The following is a 19154-nucleotide window of genomic DNA, read 5'->3' on the forward strand; positions in this document are numbered from 1 at the left end:
AATATATTTGTCCGTATGACAAATGAGGAAGATTTTGTGAAGGCATTTGCTAGGGAAAGTTGTGAAATTGATGGCATTCCTTACAGGCCTTTTCACTGGTCTATTGATTTTCATGAGGATCACGAGCCAACTCGAGTACCAGTGTGGTTAAACTTGCCGGGTTTGCCACTGAATTTTTATCATGAAGATTTGCTGAGAATATTACATCTCCGATTGGAAGGTTTCTGAAGAGAGATAATTCTACCAGATGTGCGACGAGAATGGATGGTGCCCGTGTGTGTGTGGTGATGGATGTATCCAAGGATCCTATTAAGGCAATATGGATTGGTATCCCTCATAATCCGCTCAATTTTTATTAGGAGGTGGAGTTTGAGATGCTCCCTGCATATTGTCTGCATTGTAGAGTGCAGGGACATAATGAATCAACATGTAAATGGAAATTGAATCAGAGGAAAGAAGGTGGTATGCAGGGGAAGAACAATGGGGGAACTGTTGGAATCTGGGTGTAGAAGCAAAATAAAGAGAAGTCATATGTTCTTCAATTAGGAGAAACTAGTAATTAGGGGAATTTGGGCTTTTAGAATGTTGCTAGTAAATCGCTAATTGTGAATGATCTTGGTCTGGAAGGTAATGTTGAATCTGTGAATGTTGTTGAGGTGCAGAACCTGCCTATTGTCATAGAACCTGAGAACACAGTACCTTTGGTGGAATGTGGTCTGGTGGACAACGTACAATTTGTTGTAAATTGCCTTGCGGAAAATAATTGGAGGCAGTGTCTTCGGTTTTGAGCCATGTCATGGAGGAACAGGGTATGGATTCTTTATTGGTCGAGGCTCAAGTGGATGTCAGTGTCTTAGAAAATGGGGAGATCACCCCCTAAAAATTTGAGGGAAGCATGTTCATGTTTAAGAGTTCAGGTGTTATTGGGGCAGTTTAGAATGAGAGTGTTGATGATCAAGCAGGTGGATTTTCTTTTTCGGTAGGCGAGGTTGAACAGTTGGTGTAGGTAGAAACTTGCTCGGAAAATGAAACGGATCATGAAGTGGAGCACTTGGCCAAGAACAAAATGGTTGTATCTGATTCTGAGGTGGTGGAAGCAACTTGAGTTAAACAAAAAGCAATGAAGGAGAGATATTCTAAGAGGGTGGGTCGTAAGCCCTCTAAACTAAATTTTTGATTATGTCGTTTATATATTGGAATGCTAGAGGTTTAGGGACATCAAGAAGGAGAATAAAGTTGTTAATAAAGGAATTCAAGCCCAATGTTGTTGCAATTGCTGAACCTATGCTGTAGGAGTCTCGTTTGATTTTATGGAAGGAAAAACTGGGTTTCGAGTGTTGTTTCTCAAATTGTGTTGCAGGTGGTAAATTATGGATTTTTTGGAACCAGGTAGTGGATATCTCGGTTTTGTGTATGGAGGATCAATTTCATACTGTGAAGATTAAGTATAACCTGCGGGAGTTTTTATTGTCATTTGTGTATGCGAAATGTTCGTATATGGAAAGACGTACACTGTGGGATTCTCTAGCTAATTCAAGGTACTCCCAGTCGCCTTGGATTGTGGCTGAGGATTTTAATATTGTACGTATGGATCAAGAAAGAAGGGGCGGGTCGTCCAAGACTAGCTTTGGCAATGGATGAGTTTAATGAGTACGTAGATGCTAATGGGCTGCTGGAGATGCCATTCACTGGGAATTTGCTATCTTGGTGTAATGGACACTATGGTAGGACTAGACAATGGGCAAGGTTGGATCGGGTTTTGATGAATATAAATTTCTTGAATGCGTTTTCTGATGCTAGTTTGTCTTACTTAGCTAGATCATCTTTTGATCACTCTCCCATGGTTATTAAGTTGTTAAGGGATAATGTTCGTTATGGTTTTCCATCATTTAAATTTCAACAAATGTGGGTCTCACTTGAGTTGGTCTTTGATTGTGTCTTGAAATCCTGGCAAACGGATATAGAGCAGGAGGTTGGTGGTCTGTTGAAGCTTATGATTAAGCTTAAGAGACTGAAAATTGTATTGAGAGATTGGAACAAGCAAACGTTTTGTAGGACTAATCGTCGTATTTCTGATCTTGAGGTTCGTATTGAAGGATTAGAGATGTCTTTGCAGGAGAGTTATTCGGTGGATATAGAAGATGACATGATTGCTTCTAAGATAGAGCTGTCGGTGTGGAATGAAAGAGAGCAAATGCATTTGGCGAATATGGCTAAGCAAAAATGGATAACCAAAGGGGAGGCCCTTCAGAGTTTTACCATGCTTTTAATAGAAGGAAAAATCAGGAGATACGAACAATGGTGTTACAAGATGGTTTGGTTCTCTCTTCACTTGAGGGTATACATGATGGAGCAGTACAATATTTTCACTCTTTTCTTTCTGAGAGTAGTAGTAGCGGTACACTACCTGATTTTTTTGGGTTGGTGCAACCTATTGTTTCAGATTTTGAAAATGATGGACTGTGTAAGATCCTAAGGAAATTTTTAAAGCACTTGAGTCCATTCCGGTGGATAGCGGCCCTGGCCCGGATGGGTTTGGAGCAAGATTTTATAAATCTTGTTGGTCTATTGTGGGTCCGGATGTCATTGAGGCAGGTTAGATTTTTTTAGAGGGGTTTCTTTACCTCGGTTTTATACGGCTACATTTTTTGTGCTTATTCCTAAAGTAAGCAATCTATCAAGTTTTGAGAAATTCAGAGTAATAAGTTTATGCTCCGTAGTCTATAAGATTTGTTCAAAAATATTGGTGAATCGACCTTCACCTATTCTCCAAAAGATTATATCTCCTGAGCATGGTGTGCTTATTCCTTGATATGAACTTCACCAACAATTGTGATGAAACCCGATAACAATGATGGCTTGGAACCCCAAGATCGTATTGACAAGATTTGTTGAGCCTTGACCAGTCACCCAACTAGATGAGAACCAAGACTACGAAGGATTGAAAACGCCACACCCAGAAATCAGAATCAAGGTAATAAGTTTGGAGCTTGAACGCCACAAGATTAACTTGATAAGTTCAAGGAGTTCTTTGAAGAACCAAGAGGAACACAAGACCTCACAAAAACAAATAAGTTTCTGAAATTTCCAATCTGCTATTAAAACTCGAAATAACCCCTTTATATACTTGGAACAACCCTCCAAGAATAGGAAAAGTCATAACTACAGCTTTAAAAGTAACACAAATATTAACATAACAAGTCCCACGAAATTTAGGCCTCTTGGACTTCTAGAGGCAGCCAGAAATGACTAAATGACTAAATTCAATGTATTTCACGTACCCAGGCAAGACCAAGTTCATTCACCTATTTAATATTCTTGAAACTTAACAAATTCACGTCCTTTAATGGTCAGACCATTCATCATATTTCTATGTGCTAATTAGCCTCTTCAATTGCCTTGATGACATGGATTAAGTCTTGAATATTATTTGAGCCCATCTTGGTCTTTTTAGAATCAGCCCAATTCTCTTGGATTAGCCCATTTAGTGCTTCCTTGAAATGTTTGGCTCTAAGTCTTGTAATTGGGCCACTAGGAAATGACAAAGGGTCTTGTACAAATTCAGCTCCATTCCCACTTGTATGATTAGCATGTCCAACTCCTTGGTTTTATTTTCATAAAAAAATATATAGCAGGGAGGCACATATCCGAAACTGAGGCAAATAAAGGAACAAATTTTTGGAGAATGTTGGTGAGGTGTATTCCTTTGGTTATTGAAAAGTCAAAATGGAAGGTAAGAGATGGCAAGATCTCATTTTGGAAGGATAACGGGTTAGGTTTGGGCCCGCTATCTTCACATTAGCTATTTCGGATCTACCAGATATGAAGTTAGAGGCTTGTAAGAATGAAAGAGGTTGGAATATGGAGCTGTTTACCAGATTGCTGGGCTATGAACAAGCAGTTGATGTAACAGCCCGCTAGAAATTCATTGGTGGAATTTCTATTGACTTTAGGAATCTTGTAAAAACACCATAAGTTTTTATGAATCGACCAATCGCATAGATTTTAGTTTATCAATATAGTCAGTATTATCACTCACTATGGTGCTAGAAATATTAGTTTTATTTATTTGAGGTGGTTAGAAGTGTCAAAATGCATTATGGTCCACGCCATTAGACTCAATGGATTATTTAGAATTTTATGGCGCAATATCCTATTTTCATAATTCCGGACGAAACGTTTGTTGAAAATTATGAAATTATTTTTAGGGACACTTCGAGGTTGAATTTCGGTATGATATTTTCATTGTAGGTTAATATGAATATTTAGAAATTTTTAGTGTTAAGTTTATGATTCACTTTTTCGGAGTGAATAGTAACCTCGGTAAGCGCACCAATTGCAGTGTTTCAAAATCACAGTGTGGAATGTCCAAATTAGATTAGAGAAATTTTGTTTGGACACTTGGCAAGATCTTAGCCACACTTAGCGAGTAATATTAGACACCTGGTACCATGAGGGACGTTTGATGGATTTGAAGGAATCAAGCTGTGAAATCATGTTACTTAAGCAAAACTTTGTTTCATCTGATCAACCATATTGTGCCGGATCAAAGAGGTTTTCAATCCTAGTGAAACCCTAAATGGTGGGAATCCAATTGAAAGCCCAAAAGGTTTGTTGAAATCGAAACCCTAAACGGTCTCCCCAAAACCCTAAAGTTGGCCTCTGAACATTTTCTAATCCGATTTCTAGCATTGTGTTTAATTACTTGATTAAATCACTTCCACATGCTATTAATCCTTCAAATTTGTGTTAGAACATCATTATCCAACCTTGTTAACCTTGAAAAATTGATTGGACCAAGTGATATTGGATTTGGGCTTGATAGCAACCAAACCCTCTTTAAACCCCAAAATTTAGGCCCATTAAGGCCCACGAATTTGGTCACCATAGGATTGCTTCATGGCTAAGTTTTGTACCCCCACTTGGCTGGCCAGATCTTTACAAGAAGGGCCTAGAAGGTTCTTGAAAGACAAAGCTAAAGGGCCACCTCACTCTTTCACTCTCACACTCCACCTTGAGAAAAGATCTTGGTCTGATTTTTATGAGAAGAAAAGGCCAACACTCAACCATTCCTTCAGTCCTATCACTTTACATAGCTTGTGTAAGAAGCTCTCCAGTCCACTTCCCACGAAAAGCAGCTCTCCTTTATACTTTTCCTTCATAGAACACAAAAGACTCGGACAGTTTTTCGTACCTCTTTTGAACGCCTGTTTCGAAGCGTTTGTAAGTGTTTTCTCGCAAAGTTTCCTTCATGAAAGTTATTTATTTTGGAGTCTAGTTTACGTGGATACCTTATTCGTTCCATTTGAAGATCATTTGATCGGTAAAAAGTTGTTTAGACCCCAGAAAGGTCATTCTGGGCGATAAACTGGAGAGTGTGTTATATTTTGGAGTTTTTGACCAAGCTAATGAATAGATCTTAGTCCGAAATTTTTATGGAATACTGTTAACATGTGTATATGGTTATTTGTTGAGGATTTTTTGCATGATTAAATGTTTTGGTGAAATATTTTCTTAGGTCTAAACTTAGAAACTGGAAGAGGAAAAACAGTTTCTGTTTTGAGAAAGTTTAAATCTTATATGGTTTAATCTTATTCCAATGGCTTTGATATTTTTATTGGAAGATCTTAAGCATCTTATATACATGTTAGAATGTTATTTTGAAGATATTTGATGTTATTTTCGAACATATGAAATTTTATGCATTCAGATATTTGGCTAGGCCAAAGTGATGATGTTCTTGGCTAAATTTATGTTTTGGGTGATGTTTAACCATGTGATCTTGAGTTTGAAGCTTGGATCTGTTTTAGGACACCTTTTTAAACCATGTGATGTTTTGGTTTGAAGATCACTTCTTTATAAGTCATGGAAGGTGCATTACATGTAGAAAGGCCAAATCTAAGGTTTTGCCACATGGGTTGTTGTATATACCCTTACCCGTTCCTAGTGAGCCATGGGTAGACATATCTATGGACTTTGTTTTGGGGCTGCCTAGGACCAAAAGGGGTAGGGATTCTATTTTTGTTGTTGTGGATAGATTCAGTAAGATGATACATTTCATTCCATGCCGTAAAACAGATGATGCAACAAACATAGCTGACTTGTTTTTCCGGGAGATAGTGCGACTCCATGGTGTACCTAGGAGTATTGTTTCTGATAGGGATGTTAAATTCCTTAGCTACTTTTGGAAGGTGTTGTGGGGGAAATTGGGTACTAAGCTCTTATTTTCCACTACTTGTCATCCACAGACTGATGGTCAGACTGAAGTAGTTAATAACTCAGCTTTTACGCACTGTTGTTCATAAGAATTTAAAAACTTGGGAGGATTGTTTGCCATTTATAGAGTTTGCATATAATAGGACGATGCATACTACTACTTCATACTCTTCTTTTGAAATTGTTTATGGATTTAATCCACTTACTCCTTTGGATCTGATGCCTTTACCTGTTGATGACAGGAGTAGTTTGGATGGACAAAAGAAGGCGGAGTTGGTGAAGTCACTTCATGAGAGGGTACGGCTTCAAATTGCCCAAAAGAATGAAAGGGTTGCTTCCCAAGCCAATAAAGGACGAAGGCGTGTCATCTTTGAACCAGGAGATTGGGTTTGGGTTCACATGCGCAAAGAAAGATTCCCAGCCCATAGAAGGACTAAGTTGCATCCTCGAGGAGATGGACCTTTCCAAATTCTTGAGAAAATTAATGACAATGCATATAAAGTGGATCTTCCAGGTGAGTATAAAGTTTCTGCAACTTTCAATGTTTCTGATCTTTCTCCTTTTGATGTAGGTGAAGATTCGAGGTCGAATCCTTTTGAGGAGATGGGGAATGATATGAGCCAAGGTGGGCCTACTCTTAAAGATCATTTGCAAGTTCCAGATGGGCCAATTACAAGATCAAGGGCCAAGAAGATCAAGGAAGCAATGCAATGATTGGTGCAATCCACTTGGGATGAAGCCAGCAAGAGCCCAACACTGAAGATGGGTCTGAAAGAAGAAGAACCAGCTTTGATCCACTTTATTCAAGCTGTAGAAGACATGACTTAGAGATACGGCCTATTGTTATTGGAGGCTTCCAATTTGGTTAAATGATTTATTTTATTAGTTTAGAATAAGTGGGCTTGAAGATGCCTGGCTCACATGTCTTATTTCTTTTAAACTATGTTTTTGGGAAGGCCTTGTATTTTGGCCAAGGGCTTATTTGGAAAGTTACATTTTAGGAACTAGGGTTTCATCAATTTATTGTAGGGGTTACTGTAGCCGCGCGTACTGTAGCCGGTACTGTTCATCAAGGGTAATTTTGGGTAAAAGGGGCATTATTTTGGCTAGGGTTTTGATTAGGTTTGGCTTTAAAAACTCTTTGTAGCCTCATTTGAGAGTTAGACAATATTGAATTTTATTTGTGAGTTGAGTTTTCTCCTCTTGTTCTTGATTGAACTCTTGAACCTATCAAAGGTAAATCACAACCTTTGTGGCGTTCCTCCCTTGTAATCTGGGTTCTTGAGACGGGTTCTTCAACGGGTTTAGATTTTAATATAATCTAGGTTCTTGAAACGGGTTCTCATCGGGTCTAGATTCTCCATCCTTGACTTGATTTTTTGGCTTTCTTGGGAAGTGTTCAAATTGATTGTGGGTTCAAGGGAATTCCTTTCTCGCGGGTTCATATCAACTTTCATGCTAAACTTCAGTTTCAATTTATGTTATGCCAGTTATGTTATATTGTATGTCAAGTTATGCTATGATTACTTATGATTTGATTATGCATTCATGCTTTTACTGCCATGCATGCATCATTAACCTGTGTGGAAGTTTCCTGTTAACTTGCTGAGATTTGTAATCAAATCTCACTGTGGTAGTCCCAACTACCATTCCCCCCGAATGGTAGATTTTGCTACAGGATCTGAAGGAGAACCGGGAATCGACCAACTGGAAATGGTCGACTAAGCGATGGTGTGACGTAGATGGTAGTACAGCAGTTACCTCAGATTACTAGTTGTATTTGTGGAGTTTAATCTCCAACACTCTTTTGATCACAACCATTTTGGACTAGTATTGTGATCTGAGTCGTTTAGTACGTCATTATGTATGAAGTATGTTTTAAGTATTTGGGATATTTCAGTTTGGTGCATAGTATTGCTGAAGAAACAAATTATCCGCTGCAAATATTGCATCATGCTAGATGCATGTTAGGAATATTGCATCTTATATGTCATGAACGGGGGCAGGTAACCTTGTGTTGCATGTCTCGACGCTTCAAATGTCCGTCCGATCCCAAGTGGAATTTGGGGGCGTCACAGTTGAGATGATTGAAAGGCTGGGCAGAGTTAAACTGGGTGTTGATACCCTCATTTGGCTGCCAAATAGTAATGGCAAATTTACAACTAGTAGTGCGTTGGGGTGCATAGATACTCAGGTTCTAGTGTTTGCATGGGCAAAGTGGTTTTGGCATCTCGCTTTTCCAAGGAAAATATCAATTACAATGTGGAGAGCTTGGCACAACTGCTTACTTGTTGATGAGGAGGTTCACAGGTTGAATATCCCTATGGTTTCAAAATGCAACTGCTGCTTAAGTGTGTATGAAGAAAATATTGGTCATATATTAGCTAAAGGAGAGTTGGCTGAACTGGTTTGGGCGAGGTTTGTCTCAGTGGTAGGGCTTCTGTCTGTGCATGGAAGGTCGTGGAGAGAGAGAGTGGAGCTGTTTCATAGAAGGGCTAAGTTGGCTAATAACGGGGGTCAGCTGGTAGGTATTTTGCCTACTATCATTTCATGGAGATTGTGGTGGAGAAGATGTCAAGAGAGAATGGAGGACAAAAGAGTCTCTATGCAGTCGGTATGTGCTTCTATTAGATTTTGGTTGCTTTCATTTTTTTAAAAAAGAAAACTCTATGGATGCATGTGTGCTTCAAATTTCCTCTAATGAAAACTTGAATATAATCTTTAGGACAATTTGAAATCTTAGGTTTAAGTCCTATAAGTTCATTGCAACACTTTAGCACAATTTAAGGCCAAATTACCACTAAAGCATCCATTAAGCATATGCATGATGTTTCTAGTTTTTCTTTACTAAAGAAATATTTAGAACCTAATTAAATCTTGCATTTTCATTCTTATCGCAATCACTAGGCTTTTATAATTGCTCATTATTTAAGTTTAGATAAATTAATCAAAACTTCCATAAATTAAGCATAAACTAATCAAAACTTATGCATGCTAGATGATCAACACAAGATAGAATTAAAGCCTATTATGGTGTACTTCCAACTTCGAAATTAAACCTTCAAAATTCATTTAAAGAAATTCTTGAATCATATAAAATTGTACTATGACATGCCATAGCTAAAAATTCAACTTAAATAGCTTATGCATTCCATACTTCCCAATTAATTCGGTTTTGAACTTAGCATGGCAACCTTTACTAAACTTCATTAAAAACAAACTCACTGCCATGGCATAAATTAAAGCCTAACATGCTATGCTAATATTAAACAAAGATTAGGGCAAGGTTACTTACAAATATTCATGGCCATTAGAGCTCCCAACACAACTTCTCTCAAGAACTCACAAGAACTCATTCGGCTCCACTCTAATGCACACTAAGGTGGAGAAATGCTCTCAAGAGAAGGCTTGGAGGAGAGGTGTGGAGAAATGAGGAAGTGAGAGAGGTATTTTCAGGTGCTGCATTGTGTTATGTGGGTCTAGGTGTGTGATAACCCAGACTTAGCTAGACTTTTATCTATATTTTCATTGCCTAAGTTTTTATTTTGTTAATGGCCATGAATTAGGCATAGAGTGATTAAGACCTTGGGCCTCAGGATTAAGCATCCAAAACCCAAGAGAAGGGCCACTTAAACCCTTGCAGTTTTGTCCAACTAGGTGGGCTTAAGCCCAAAAAGTCCCAAAATAGATCACATCCCACGCCATGTGGCCTGTGCCACTTATCGCACAAGCATAATCCATGAATCTATACATGATAGTCGGATAAGGGAGAGATAGAATAGGGTTTTAGGAAGGCCAACGAAGGCTTGCATGCCTACCCTAGTGACAAGCCATTGGACTTGACACATGTCATCCATGCATGAAGGTTCTAAAAGTTAATCATGAGATTCACCTAGGAGAGGCCAAGGGCCACTCGGCCAACACACCCCACACCCCACATTCACCAAGGAACCCACCTCAAGCCACTTGTCATTTTGAAGAATTCAAAGAGATCTACATAGGGAAGTGGCGCATGGGAAGACTGAAGGGCTGATTTTTCCTAAGGATACATGGGGAACACCGAGAGGCATTCAAATTTCTAAGCCACACGCCCACCCAAGGGCAGTTTTAGCCCACTAAGCCATTTGTCACTCACTTGTTGGTGGAAGAAAGGTTCTAGAAGATTTGCCTTAGGGAAATGGAAAAGGCATCACATGAAATTACACTTCTAACTCTAGATTTTCAGCTACCCTCACTTGCCATATGTCATCCTTTGGACATTATAGAACGCTTGAGAAAAGGATGTGACACCTAGGGAACACACAAAAAGAGAGAGGAAATGATCTTGCATGGGGAAGGAGAGAAGGGGGCGGCACCTAGGAGATGCTCCACACGCCAATGCCACTTAGCATGCATGCACACACTCCTTCTTAGGAAGATGAAGGGACTCTGAGTCTTTTTACATTTTTGCACATGAGGTTCTTTGAACCTTGACGTTTTGGAGAGGGGAAAAAGAGACTTTTGGGCTAACCTAGGGCAAGGCACACGCCACTTTCCAAGGTGGCCTTTGCACTTTCCAAAGCCACCAAATGATGAGGATTTTGTTCAAAGAGGAAGAAGGCCATGCCACTTGGCCAACGTGCAATGGCCCTTGATCAACCAATCGGATTCATGAGGAGAAGGCTATAAAAAGGCCATAAGTCACACGCCCATGCCTTTTCCTTCTTGCCATTTTTGGATTCTAAGCATTTTTCTCTACATTCTACTTCTCTACACAACATATAGTGGATTTTCTCGCACTTTCCACCAAATGGCAACCATACACTCTCCAGTTGCAAGGAAGACTACAACTCTAAGCTGAGAAGGAACCTCACAATGAGATTCATGTTTCTATGATTCTTTCTCACACACACGCCTACACCATGAGATGAAAATCTCGAGTGAGATGATCATCTACAGCACACACGCACTCACACAAAGGGTTATTTCTTCCTTGAAATAACCTAGGGTTTTCCATGGGGGGAGACCGAAATGATTGAGGACTCACATCCTTAAAGCATTCGGTCATGACACTACCCACATGTTTATCCATGTGTTCTAAGCCCTTGAACTGAATTCTTGAAGCCTCACTTCGAGCAAACAACCAACCCTAGCAATTCCATAACCCACGCACACACACGGAGTAGGGTTAGACCCTTGTTCTAATAGGTTGTATCAATCTATTACAACTTGCTAGTGAATATTCAAAGGATTTTGTAAGTAAACCCTCAACCTATTTTTGGTTAATATACGTACATACTTGTGTGAATCTTTCACCTTGTTTGGTATTGTGTATGTTGTTATTTCGTGATCTTGTGAACAAATATCTTGTTGTGAGTTGTATAAGAACATGCCATGATTATATGTTTTGATTTGCAATTTGCATGAGGATACGCCATGATTTGAATTGATTAGGGTTTTGGCTAGAGATTTGGGTTTTGGCTTGTCTGAGGATTTGCCATGTTTTCTTTAATAAGATTATGTGATTATCTTTGCCATGATTTATAGTTCATTGTAGTTCAGACTTGGTCCATGATTAAATTGAATTTCACATGCTAATGAACCCTATAAGTTTTGGCCAAGTATGTTTATGTATGTTTGGATTAAGTGGTTTTGATGTTCCATGTGTAATATGCTTTGGATTTTGTCAATATACCATGCCATGCTCATATGTTACCATGCCATGATCCAATTGTGTTATGCTTGTTTTGCATACATGGCATTTCATATGTTACATGTCATGTGTAAGGAAAAGTACGTCTTAAGTCTCATGTCACATGCATTTGGGTGAATGATATTCATTTCGAAAGTCAAGTACATGTTTTATTATGACCCCAAATGCTAGGATGGGGGAATGTCCTAGTAAAACTCCTTTGTCCACTCTGGAGTGCTTAAGAATGGAGTGGTAACCCCTGGATCGACAAAGAACCGTCAGCTTACCTTGAATGGATCTTTTTGGAAAGGATTCTGGAGCGACGTAGCACCTAATGCTAGTGGATGCCATGACTAAGGCAAATAACTCGACAAAGTACTGTTGTGTTATGATGAATATGAATAAGACGTATTCACCACCGTTGGTGGTGCGATAACTAGTAGGAACATGTCTTTTGAAAAAGGTCAAGTGCATAAGTCAAGTTTTTGGTCAAGTCATATGTCAAGTAAATGTTCATGCACGCATTCCATGATTTGCCATTTGTATGTTTATGTTAACTGCTGTATGTTGTATGTTTACTTGCTGAGATTTTTTAAAATCTCATTGTGGTAGTTTCCACTACCATTCCCCACACGGAATGGTAGGACTTGTGACATGTATAGAAGATCACCCCATGGTGAAATGGAAGAGGACGGTAACCCTGACCATCAAGGAGATACCAAAGAACAATGACAGCTCGAGGAAGCCTTCTTTGTTTGATAGGGTAGAGAACGCTGACCGGCTCATTACCAAGGCATTGCAGCTCAATGACGAGCTGAAAAAGGTTAAGGAATCGAGACAAGGACCGATTTTTGGTGAAGAGAAAGAAGCTTGACTAGTTTGAAGTAAAAAAAGGGGACCACTTTTCCTGTACGAGGAAACAAGTTTTGGATTTTTAAGACTTAACCTTTTGCAGTGGTCCCCTTTGTTTTGGGAAAAAGTTTCAGTACTTTTATTTTGGGAGACAATGAATATATTATCTGGTACTTTTGAAAAGCATGTTATGTTAAGACAATATTTGGGTTATGTTTAGTCTTATGGTACCATGTACTAAAGTAGCCGCAGAAGGTTGTTGTAGTTGTTTTTTTTTTCTTTTTTTTTTAATGAGTAGTCGAAGGTCACATGTCCAAGAGTGACCCCCTCCTCAATTTTATTAAAAGCCCTCACTTATGGCGGAGGAATACCGAATACAACCATAATAAATGCACCAATACCATCAAATAAAAAATTCTCCTTAGATGCCAAATAATATATCCCCAAATCAACACTCCAAATGCCCCTAACCATGTCATGTACACAATCCCACATGACTGGCCCCTAATATATGGAAGCCCCCATTTATCGGTGCGTACAAGCCCACTAAATCTGATATGAACTCCACCAACAATTGTGATGAAACCCGATAACAATGATGGCTTGGAACCCCAAGATCGTATTGACAAGATTTGTTGAGCCTTAACCAGTCACCGAACTAGATGAAAAACCAAGACTACGAAGGATTGAAAACGCCACACCAAGAAATCAGAATCAAGGTGATAAGTTTGGAGCTTGAACGCCACAAGATTAACTTGATAAGTTCAAAGAGTTCTTTGAAGAACCAAGAGGAACACAAGACCTCACAAAGACAAATAAGCTTCTGAAATTTCAAATCTGATATTAAAACTCGAAATAACCCATTTATATACTTGGAACAACCCTCCAAGAATAGGAAAAGTCATAACTACAGCTTTAAAAGCAACACAAATATTAACATAACAAGTCCCACGAATTTTAGGCCTCTTGGACTTCTAGAGGCAGCCAGTAATGATAAAATGACTAAATTCAATGTATTTCACGTACCCAGGCAAGACCAAGTTCATTCACCTATTTAATATTCTTGAAACTTAACAAATTCACGTCCTTTAATGGTCAGACCATTCATCATATTTCTATGTGCTAATTAGCCTCTTCAATTGCCTTGATGACATGGACTAAGTCTTGAATATTATTTGAGCCCATCTTGGTCTTTTTAGAATCAGCCCAATTCTCTTGGATTAGCCCATTTAGTGCTTCCTTGAATCGTTTGGCTCTAAGTCTTGTAATTGGGCCACTAGGAAGTGACAAAGGGTCTTTTGCAAATTCAGCTCCATTCCCACTTGTATGATCAGCATGTCCAGCTCCTTGGTTTGCATCATTCTCCCCCTCTTGAGAAGGATTTGTCCTCAAATCATCACCTACATCAAAAGGAGACAAATCAGCAACATTAAAGCTTGCACTGACACCATACTCACCTGGTAAGTCAAGCTTGTAGGCATTATCATTGATGCGTTCTACTACTTGAAATGGCCCGTCACCCCGAGGTAGGAGTTTTGAACGCCGCTTCTCTGGAAAACGGTCCTTCCTTAAGTGCAACCAAACCCAATCTCCTGGTTGAAACACTACCTTCTTACGTCCCTTGTTGGCTTGATGGACATATTGTTTAGTCCTCCTTTCAATGTTCAGCCGTGCCTTTTCATGAATCATCTTTACAAATTATGCCTTCTTTTTGCCATCTAAGTTCACACGTTCACTCAAAGGTAAAGAAGTTAAATCCAAAGGTGACAATGGGTTAAAGCCATAAACAATTTCAAATGGTGAAAACTTAGTTGCAGAATGTATACTTCTATTGTAAGCAAATTCAACATGTGGCAAACAATCTTCCCATGCTTTCAAGTTCTTTTTAATGATAGCACGCAACAAAGGCGACAATGTTCTATTTACTACTTCAGTTTGGCCATCTGTTTGTGGATGACAAGTAGTAGAAAACAACAACTTAGTTCCCAGCTTTCCCCACAAAGTCTTCCAAAAGTAACACAAAAACTTTGCATCCCTATCAGAAACAATGGTCTTAGGCATACCATGTAATCTAACAATTTCTTTGAAGAACAAATCAGCTATATGTGATGCATCATCAGTTTTATGACATGCAATAAAGTGTGCCATCTTGGAAAATCTATCTACCACCACAAAAACTGAATCTCTCCCCCTCTTAGTCCTAGGTAAACCTAAAACAAAATCCATAGAAATATCAGTCCAAGGTTCACTAGGTATTGGCAAAGGGGTGTACAAACCATGGGATTTCAACTTAGACTTAGCCTGTTTACACGTAATACACTTCTCACAAATTCTTTCCACATCACGTTTCATATGAGGCCAAAAAAAATGTTCATGCAAAATTCCTAAAGTCTTAGCTACACCAAAATGACCCATCAAACCACCACCATGAGCTTCTCTCACAAGCAATTCGCGCAAAGAACATATTGGCAAACACAGTTTATTTTCCCGAAACAAAAATCCATCATACCTATAAAACTTACCAAACACCATTTTTTCACATGCATTGAACACATCACCAAAATCAGAATCTTGAGCATACAATTCCTTAATGTATTCAAAGCCAAGCATTTTTGTATCTAAAATGGAAAGTAAGGCATACCTTCGGGACAATGCATCAGCCACCACATTTTCCTTACCTTGCTTATATCTGATCACATACGGAAATATTTTAATGAATTCCACCCACTTGGCATGGCGTTTGTTCAACCTTTGCTGTCCTTTCAAATGCTTCAAAGACTCATGATCTGTGTGAATCACAAACTTCTTTGGCCATAGATAGTGTTGCCAATTTTCCAAAGCCCTCACCAAGGCATACATCTCCTTATCATAAGTAGGGTAATTTAGGGCTGCCCCACTCAACTTTTCACTGAAATAAGCAATTGGACGGCCTTCTTGCATCAAAACAGCTCCAATACCTATGCCTGAAGCATCACACTCAATTTCAAAAGTTTTAGCAAAGGTGCATTAGTTAACTTTTCTTTGATCAGACTAAATGCCTTTTCTTATTCCTTTCCCCATTTAAACGGCACATTTTTCTTGATGACTTCAGTAAGAGGGGCGGCTAAGCTACTAAAATCACGCACAAACCGTCTATAGAAGCTAGCTAAGCCGTGGAAACTCCTCACTTGGCTGACTGTTGTAGGCGTTGACCACTCTTGGATTGCCTTCACCTTTTCCTCATCCACCTCAATTCCTCTCTTACTAACAACAAAACCAAGAAACACAAGCTTATCCGTGCAAAAGGTGCACTTTTTGAGGTTAGCAAACAACCTTTCTTTCCTTAGAATTCCCAAAACAGATTTCAAATGCATTACATGTTCTTCCAAATTTTTGCTATAGATCAGGATATCATCAAAATACACAACTACAAATCTGCCAATAAATGCTCGCAAAACATGGTTCATCAAACGCATAAATGTGCTCGGAGCATTAGTTAAACCGAAAGGCATCACTAACCACTCATACAAACCATACTTTGTCTTAAAAACAGTTTTCCATTCATCACCTTCTTTCATCCTAATATGATGATATCCACTCTTAAGATCAATTTTTGTAAAGACACAAGAACCATGCAATTCATCCAGCATATCATCTAGTCTAGGAATGGGATGACGATACTTTACCGTTATGTTGTTGATGGCTCGGCAGTCAACACACATCCTCCATGTTCCATCCTTCTTGGGAACTAACAGCACCGGAACCGCACAAGGACTCATACTTTCACGCACAAACCCCTTCTCCAATAATTCACTTACTTGCCTCTGAAGTTCCTTGGTCTCCTCGGGATTACTCCTATAAGCAGGTCGGTTTGGAATTGATGCACCAGGTATGAAATCAATTTGATGTTCAATCCCTCGGATTGGAGGTAAACCATAAGGTACCTCTTCAGAAAGGACATCTTCAAACTCCTGCAAAAGAGAAACAATATTGCTCGGCAAAGCACCGACGAGATCATTAGTACATAAAAGAGCCTCCTTGTACATGAGTACAATAAGGGGCTGGTGTGAAAATAATGCTCTCTTGATCTCACTTTTTTTTGCAATGTAATTGAATTTCTCCTCTCTTGCTCTCACTATAGCCGAAATCCTCTCTCTTTCTTTTTCACTCTGATCAATGTTTTTCTCTCCTTTTTTTTTTAAGTCTTTTTTTTCAGTTTCGGCTTTCCTTTCCTTTTCCTTTTTTTTTTTCATTCGAACTTTGTAACTTTAATTGGCCCTCCCTGACCTGTTTTGGAGTTAATGGCACAAGAGTAATAGGTTGCCTATTAAGAGTGAAGGAATACTTATTTGTGAATCCATCATGCGTAACCCTCAGATCATACTGCCATGGTCTTCCCAACAGTAAATGGCATGCGTGCATAGGAACCACATCACAAAGCACCTCATCCTCATATTTGCCAATGGATAATGCCACCAACACTTGTCTTGTCACCTTGATTTCCCCACATTCATTCAACCACTGAAGCCGGTAAGGTTGAGGATGTTTCAAGGTAGTTAAAGCCAATTTCTCCACCAAATAAGTGCTGGCTACATTTGTGCAACTCCCACCATCAATAATGACACTGCAAACTTTGTTATTTACAAAGCACCGAGTATGAAACAAGTTCTCCCTTTGGTTACTTTCTTCCTCCTTAACCTGCACATTGAGAACTCGCCTTGCAACCAATAAATCTCCAACCACAGCATTTTGCTCATCGTCAGCATCCTCCATAGATGGCATATCATCATTATCTACTTCTTCCTCATTTTCTGACTCAAGCTCTCCTTGGGCATTTATCACCATCACCCTCTTGTTTACACACTGGCTGGCTATATGTCCGCGCCCCTGACATTTAAAACATTTAATATCACGTGTTTTAGAACTTGAAGTCTCGATTGTACCTGAAGTAGTGGCGGTCTTTAAGTTGGCATTCTTAGAGGATTCAAATTTTGGCTTATTTTGTTGCTGCTCATCCCTTTTTGGAGTTGTCTTCCACGAGCTGGTTGTAGCCATAGGCAGTCCCCTCCTAGCCAATCCCTTTCGTTTGAATTGTTCCTCCACCTTTATGGCTTGATGCACCATATCTGTCAACTCAACATAGTGCTGCATCTCGACTATATCCGCAATCTCACGATTTAAACCGTGCAAAAACCTAGCCATGGTGGCTTCCCGGTCCTCTTCTACATTAGCCCGGATCATAGCTACCTCCATCTCTTTGTAATACTCATCCACACTTTTAGATCCTTGAATTAACCTCTGTAATTTTTGATACAATCCCCTATAATAGTGGCTGGGTACAAAACGCTTCCTCATAAGCATTTTCATTTCCTCCCAAGTGTCCACGGGTGGCTCTCTATTCCTCCTCCTATTAATCAGTAATTGATCCCACCACACAATGGCATAATCGGTAAATTCAATTGCAGCCAACTTAACCTTCTTTATCTCTGAGTAGTTGTGACAATCAAAAACCATCTCCATTTTAGTTTCCCACTCCAAATAAACTTCAGGATCATTTTTACCTTGAAAAGATGAGATTTTAATCTTTATATTTCCTAAATCGTTATCCCTCCTAGGCCTACCCATCCTAGCTTCTCTATTTCTATACCCACGCTCAATCCTGCCTCGGTTCAAATATTGCTCATCAAACTCCTCCGACTCCGCCTCTCCATCAACATTCCGCCACGGACCACGCCCACCATGCTGCCTATTGTGGATGTCATGTTGCTAGCAGGCCCCTAGGAGTTTTTGCTTCTACCCTGTCCAACCTTTCGTGAATAGGTTCTAATTCAGCCCTCAACATACGCCTCATCTCCCCTAACATTGCTTGCATTTGGAGGTTTGGAACTGGGAGGTTGTCGAAATTCTTCGGTTGTGTCTTCTTCTTGATTATTAGACATGTTTTAAAATCTGCAAACAAAGTTAGAATCCTCACAAGCACTCCCTCACGTGTTTCACTCAAGAATTGATACACTTACACTCGTGTTTTCACTCTAAACGGCTTTTACCCCCATATGGTCTCGCACTCTTGCCTTTTTCCACTCTTCTGTGTCTTCTTTAGTTCTTAATCGAACTTCAAGAAACTCATTCAAAATAATCCAGCAGCAATTCAGAAAATAAACAACCAAAACTCATCAAAAGTTCATGTACTTGAATAAGGTGAGATACAAGATTGAAAGGAAGAAGTTTTCTTACTGGAATCGTGTACCTTTTTTTTTTTTTTTTTATAATATCTTTTTTCGTTTTCGTGTTTTTTTTTTTTTTTAAACAGCAAAGAACAGGAAATAGAACGAAAATAAAAGATAGACAAACTTATCTTAGAACCAAAGCTCTTGATACCAAAAATGATATGAACTCCACCAACAATTGTGATGAAACCCGATAATAATGATGGCTT

The 19154-nt window shown here is 39.2% G+C and overlaps 1 protein-coding gene across 1 annotated transcript; it reads right to left on the minus strand.

Moving 5' to 3' along the window:
* Nucleotides 1-14135: 14135 nt before the first annotated feature.
* Nucleotides 14136-18657, minus strand: LOC109000794. Its single transcript, XM_035683744.1, has 6 exons — nucleotides 18563-18657; nucleotides 17006-18464; nucleotides 16142-16755; nucleotides 15916-15982; nucleotides 14832-15508; nucleotides 14136-14139 (listed from the first exon to the last, which is right to left on the minus strand). The coding sequence occupies exons 1-6, from the start codon at nucleotides 18655-18657 to the stop codon at nucleotides 14136-14138; spliced, it is 2916 nt and encodes a 971-aa protein (XP_035539637.1).
* Between the last annotated feature and the right edge of the window lie 497 nt (nucleotides 18658-19154).

This window comes from Juglans regia, chromosome 12 (genome assembly GCF_001411555.2).
Source record: "Juglans regia cultivar Chandler chromosome 12, Walnut 2.0, whole genome shotgun sequence".
Lineage (NCBI taxonomy): Eukaryota > Viridiplantae > Streptophyta > Magnoliopsida > Fagales > Juglandaceae > Juglans > Juglans regia.

Coding starts and splice junctions, on each gene's coding strand:
- LOC109000794 (XM_035683744.1), bottom strand. CDS start 18,657: ATGTCTAATAATCAAGAAGAAGACACAACCGAAGAATTTCGACAACCT. Junction 16,756..17,005: donor TGCCATTAACTCCAAAACAG/GTCAGGGAGGGC, acceptor CTCATGTACAAG/GAGGCTCTTTTATGTACTAA. Junction 15,983..16,141: donor ATTGGCAGATTTGTAGTTGT/GTATTTTGATGA, acceptor TTTTGTTGTTAG/TAAGAGAGGAATTGAGGTGG.